General features: G+C 50.8%; 1 protein-coding gene across 1 annotated transcript; it reads right to left on the minus strand.

Annotated features, from left to right (window-relative positions):
* Positions 1-5,157, minus strand: LOC1276768 (succinyl-CoA:3-ketoacid-coenzyme A transferase, mitochondrial). The gene is made up of 4 exons (XM_316153.5): positions 4,835-5,157; positions 4,131-4,326; positions 811-1,787; positions 1-728 (listed from the first exon to the last, which is right to left on the minus strand). The coding sequence occupies exons 1-4, from the start codon at positions 4,916-4,918 to the stop codon at positions 411-413; spliced, it is 1,575 nt and encodes a 524-aa protein (XP_316153.5). The 5' UTR covers positions 4,919-5,157; the 3' UTR covers positions 1-410.
* Between the last annotated feature and the right edge of the window lie 281 nt (positions 5,158-5,438).

The following is a 5,438-nucleotide window of genomic DNA, read 5'->3' on the forward strand; positions in this document are numbered from 1 at the left end:
TATATTTCAGTTTTTTTTTTATTATTATTTCAATGCCACTTCTTACAAGTTTTGTTTTGTGAGTGAGTTGGGAAATTAGATTTCTATATACGACTTTATCCTCCCGCAAGAGCTTTCCAAACTGTTCTTATGTATATTTATGTTTAGTTGAATTTGCCGGTTCATCGTGTGTGTACTCACTGGCACTGGCTGCCACTTTTTGCCATCGTACGTTAGTTGCGTTGCGCTAAATGCGTTTGCCATCTGAGCGAAAATCATGCGAAAATGATTTCAGTTCAGTGCTTGTCCTTACACATCTAATACCCCACGAGCGCGCCTCGAATGGGGATTTTTCTGTTGCTGTAACTTTTCCTTTTTTACATTTGATGTGAACGTCGCTTTCTGGTCGCATTGTAGCCGTGTGTGTGTTATCACGCGCTGTCCACCTGGGCCATCTTCTTCAGGTCGGGTGAAACGGAAAACTCGCAACCGGTGCTGGTAATGACCTCCTCCACGGTGCAGTCTTCCGCCAGCTCCATCAGCGTCAGGCCCCGCTCCTTGTCCACGCTGAACACGGCCTTCTCGGTGATGATCATGTCGACGCAGTTCCGGCCGGTCACGGGCAGGTTGCAGTTGGACAGAATCTTGTGCGAACCGTCCTTGGCGTTGTGTTCCATCGTCACGATCACCTTGGTGCCGGGGGCAGCCACAAGATCCATCGCGCCTCCCATACCCTTCACCAGCTTACCCTGAAAGAGAAGGAAAAAAAGAAGCAAAAAATACTTCCATTACTATCGTTTCTAAGCAGATCTTATGCTTTAAAGTACGCACGGGAATCATCCAGTTGGCCAGATCACCGTACTGCGACACCTCCATCGCACCGAGCACCGTAATGTCGATGTGGCCGCCGCGAATCATCGCAAAGCTGTCGTCGGACGAGAAGTAGGACGCACCCGGCAGTACCGTCACCGTTTCCTTGCCCGCATTGATCAGGTCCGGATCGACGCGGTCCTTCTCGGGGAACGGACCCAACCCCAGGATGCCGTTCTCCGACTGCAGCAGCACATTCATGCCGGCCGGAATGTAGTTCGACGACAGCACCGGTATGCCGATGCCCAGGTTGATGTGCATACCGTCCCGGTACTCCATCGCCACCCGCTTCACGATGCGCTCGCGCATCCTGGCGGCCGGCGTGGACGACACCACCGACGCGCCCGCCTTTTTCGCGTCCCGCACCCGCAACCGCTCGATGCGCTTCTCGTACGACGGGCCCTTGATGATGCGATGCACGAACACGCTCGGCATGTGCACCTGGTCCGGGTCGAGCGAACCGACCGGCACGATCTCCTCCACCTCCACGATCGTCACCTTGGCCGCCTTGCACATGGGCGGGTTGAAGTTGCGCGCCGACTTGTTGAAGATCAGGTTGCCGGCCTCGTCGGCCACGTGCGCCTTCACCAGCGCAAAGTCGCCCGTGATCGCTTCCTCCATGATGTACGGCTTGCCGTTGAACAGCTGCATCGGGCGCGGTTCGCTCGCGATCTCGATCGTCCCGCCCGGGCCGTACTTGATCGGCGAGCCGCCCTCGTGCACGAGCGTACCGTACGCGGTCGGTGTGAAGAAGGCGGGAACGCCGGCACCCCCGGCCCGGATACGCTCGGCCAGCGTGCCCTGCGGCGTCAGCTCGAGCTCCAGCTCGCCCGACAGATACTGCCGCTCGAATTCGGCATTCTCGCCGACGTACGATGCGATCATGCGCTTGATCAGCTTCTCCTTCAGCAGCAGCCCGAGCCCGAATGTGTCCACACCTGTCACAGACAAAGAAGGGAGAGGGAGAGATAGCGTTAGAAGAGCGATTTGTAGCAATGCAGGGTTTTCCAGGGTTTTTCTCATAGTTGTGTGACACTTCCTTATTGGATCTATCTTATTGGAAGTGAACTGGAATATGTTGTAAATTGCACTCTTTTTGAACAGGATTGTTGGAAATTGCTATTGGATTTGTCCAACAAGGATGCTATAGAGTCCAATTCCCATTACATTAAGTTCATTTCACGCAAGAAAGAATCAAGCAAGTGTCCCACAGCTATGGTAACTCCTGGAAAACCCTGTAGGTAAACTAATTAATTATGTTAATTTATTCACACATTCTCTCTGCGAAGGAAATTCACTCGCCAGTCGTCGCAATTTGTTTCGCTGTTGATTTAACACGCTGATTTGGGTGGCCGGCTGTACGTTGAAATTGCGTTATCAATTAGTCAAGTCACCCCCTCGCTCGTCCAAAATCACCTGATTTTTGGGACCGTCGAGACCCATTGCGCTCGAAACAAAGCTGCTACACCCGCCGGAGTCGGAGATAAGCGTGCGCCACCGTTTCGCAAAGCAGACGAATTCGAACGGGAGGCACGATGAACCAGTTTCTTCCTGAATTTGGTGTCACTTATCACGGCGTAACACACCCCGAGACCTGACCTGCAGCCGTGACATCACGCTATGCTGCTGCTGTTTGGTGTAACGTTTTTGCCTTCCTCTGCTTGTACTTTCCAGGGCGCATTGAGCTTCGCCTTACTAGAGATTTGCTAAAATTAGAGGAAGGGAAAAATGGCCTCCTAGCCTTTTCCAAGCCAACACAGGCATAAATTCCTGCTTGTGTTTCACAACGCGCCTTGTTCCATTACGTCACGAATTCCTTCTCAACCGACAGGACAACGACGACGACGACGACGGCGATACTGAACCGTCCCCGGACTTGCCTCTGTAACAAAACAGGGCGTTTGACATTTTGGGGTTTTACCAATTTTGGAGAAGTCATAGTGGTCAAACCTTCCCGGACCGCATCATCATCCCGGCGGGTGACACTTTCGAAGAAAACACTTTCGCGTGTGGCGTTAAGGTCAACGCTACAATTTAAACTCAATCCCGATGGGGGAGTGGAAAAATTAGGCAGACAAAAAAAAAGATCATCGATCAGGATCCACTCTCGCCAGTGGGCACGATGATGGGGTGAGCCAAACGAGGATGGCAGGCAGCGCGCTTCCTTAACCCCTCGGGACACACACGGGTCGTTGGCGGGTTTGTGCTTTGCGCCCGAATGTTTGATGCATCTTTTGCGCGATGTATAAATATTAATATCGTGGAGAAAGAGAGATGTGAAGATTATAAACGCACCGCACAGCCATTACGAGGTTGTATAAAACTGTATCCCATACACAAATAGGTTAAATGCCGCCGATTATTCGATGACTGATTACGCGACTGAATGTTGCGTTTATGGTGTGTGTGATTCGCAACAAATAGGGATCGTTGCTCGCGCGATTCTTTGGGCTCATCTTTGCCGAGGGACATCTTTGTGCGACGCTCTCAAAGATAAATGCATCACTAGTTGTGGCTTTTTATCTTATCTAAAAGGGAAATAAAACACTTCGCTCCTGCTACGTTGCCCACGTAGTAGCGCAATAGTTTTTACGTGAATAAATAGTCATAATGCGCGATAACGTTTATCTGCCACAGATAACATAGGGGAGGAGTGTATATCCTCGGCACACTGCCGTGATTCTGTCGGCGAAACAAACCATTTTAAATGCAGTTTCGCTTTAGCATACTTAATCATACCACTTGCTTTGCGCATTTGAGTGAAACCGTACGAACACATCCATATGTGTTTCTATTTTTGGTTCCAATACAGCGCCGCGACTGTCCGTGCAGCAGCATGTGTGTGATGTTGCCAGGCAACAATGCTGATGCGATGCCGTCAAAACATGGCTTCAACGCTCGATCCAGAATTAGCAACAACCGCCGGCATCGCGCGGTGGTATGGCTGTGGGTAACGTGGGGTGGTCCCAACTGGCCAATCCCCCTGCACGGATCGCTGGCGAACACACCCAATTGTACACCAATACACCAATAATGTGGGCCTTTGCTCGATGTATGCGCGCACCACCATGCGGGAGGTGTGTTTTCTAATCGCGCCACATAAGCTCACACGCAAACACGCGCGAAACGTCTTGTACGATTCCGATAACCTTGGAAGTGAAACCGAAAGGCACTTTGTGTGTGTGTGATATAAAAAAAACGAGGGGAAAATGCTCCCATCTTAACCGATTCTTGTCGATCAGCTTTCTAGCGCGGAAACGGAATTGAGAAAACAATCTTACCGGCATTGTTGGACACCACGGTGAGATCTTTTTTGCGCTGCGCTACCAGCGCCGCAATCAGGTTCTCCGGGATACCGCACAGCCCGAACCCGCCGACCAGCAGTTTCGCACCGTCGGGAATGTCTGCGATCGCTTCGTCCGCGCTGGCGTAGATTTTGGAGCGCTTCTTTTGCGTCGAATACCGGCAGGCCAGTACCTGATGGGGGGGGGGGGGGGAGAAGAAAACAAACATACAAAACGAATGTAGCAAAACGAACGATATGGTATGCAAATCAAGCCACCCCGATGAAAAAATAGTGATGGTGTTGGGGAGGGGGTTCACGCTAACCGGTTCACGACGGGGTCGATCTGATCGGGATGTTACCCCTTGCTTTGGTTTGGCGTCACATTCCCGACATCTATATGAAACCCTGCAACGTCATTTGCGTTTGCCGATCGTTTTGCTACTTTGTAGCAAACGTTTACAGTTGTATTTACGGAGGCAACGTTCTATTTATTTCACCATGACGTAACAAGGTGCTCGCGCTAGTTCAACTAATGTACGGCGGAGCCGTTCCAACAGATCGCTTTATTGCGTACTACGGAACGGCTGCCTACTATTCTTCCGCAGATGCGTGTTTTGCTCGCGTTGCTTGATTCAAGCTCAAGGTCGAATCAATTTCGGGTGGAAGGCGAACAGTTTTGCCACGTCCCCCACTGCTTACCTTTGAAATTTCGAACTGCAATATTCTGCTGTTTAGCCGGCAGGTCGCACCGAGCACTTGCTTTCTGCACAGCGACAGTGCCATCGTGTTGTTGTTGTGTTTTGCACTAGAAACAATTTCCCGAAAGCGAAACGTACGACGCGCGGCACCAGGTGGTACGGTGTGTAAAGGACTAGCGCACGGCTCGGGACGCGATTAGAAACAGATCTATCCGGCCTCCGTTAACAGCACCGCCAGAAAGGGGGAGAACAGAATTTTCATTTGTTTTGGTTTTTGCTGCGGCTAGCTGTCACAAACATCCCCCTCCAACTCACGAACAGAGTGACCAGAAATGTCGGTTTATTTGTATTCCTAACGATTTTCTGATATGCTTAGGGCGGTGGCAACGCTTTTTCGCAAGCAATTTTATCGGACGGCTTGTCAAATATTTATGTGGGATTTGATAGATAACGTCGGACGACGAAATTGCACGTCCGATTATTATCTGTCACACGTGATTATCCGGATATCTGTCAAATCCCATACAAATCTCGTCCGACAAAATCGCATCCGATCAGCGAAAAAGCGTTGCCCACGGCCCTTAGGAATTGGTCTAATCTTGTTG

The sequence above is a fragment of the Anopheles gambiae genome, chromosome 2 (assembly GCF_943734735.2).
Source record: "Anopheles gambiae chromosome 2, idAnoGambNW_F1_1, whole genome shotgun sequence".
In the NCBI taxonomy this organism is placed as follows: Eukaryota; Metazoa; Arthropoda; class Insecta; order Diptera; family Culicidae; genus Anopheles; species Anopheles gambiae.

Coding starts and splice junctions, on each gene's coding strand:
- LOC1276768 (XM_316153.5), bottom strand. CDS start 4,918: ATGGCACTGTCGCTGTGCAGAAAGCAAGTGCTCGGTGCGACCTGCCGG. Junction 1,788..4,130: donor CGTGGTGTCCAACAATGCCG/GTAAGATTGTTT, acceptor TGTCTGTGACAG/GTGTGGACACATTCGGGCTC. Junction 729..810: donor TGGCCAACTGGATGATTCCC/GTGCGTACTTTA, acceptor CTTCTCTTTCAG/GGTAAGCTGGTGAAGGGTAT.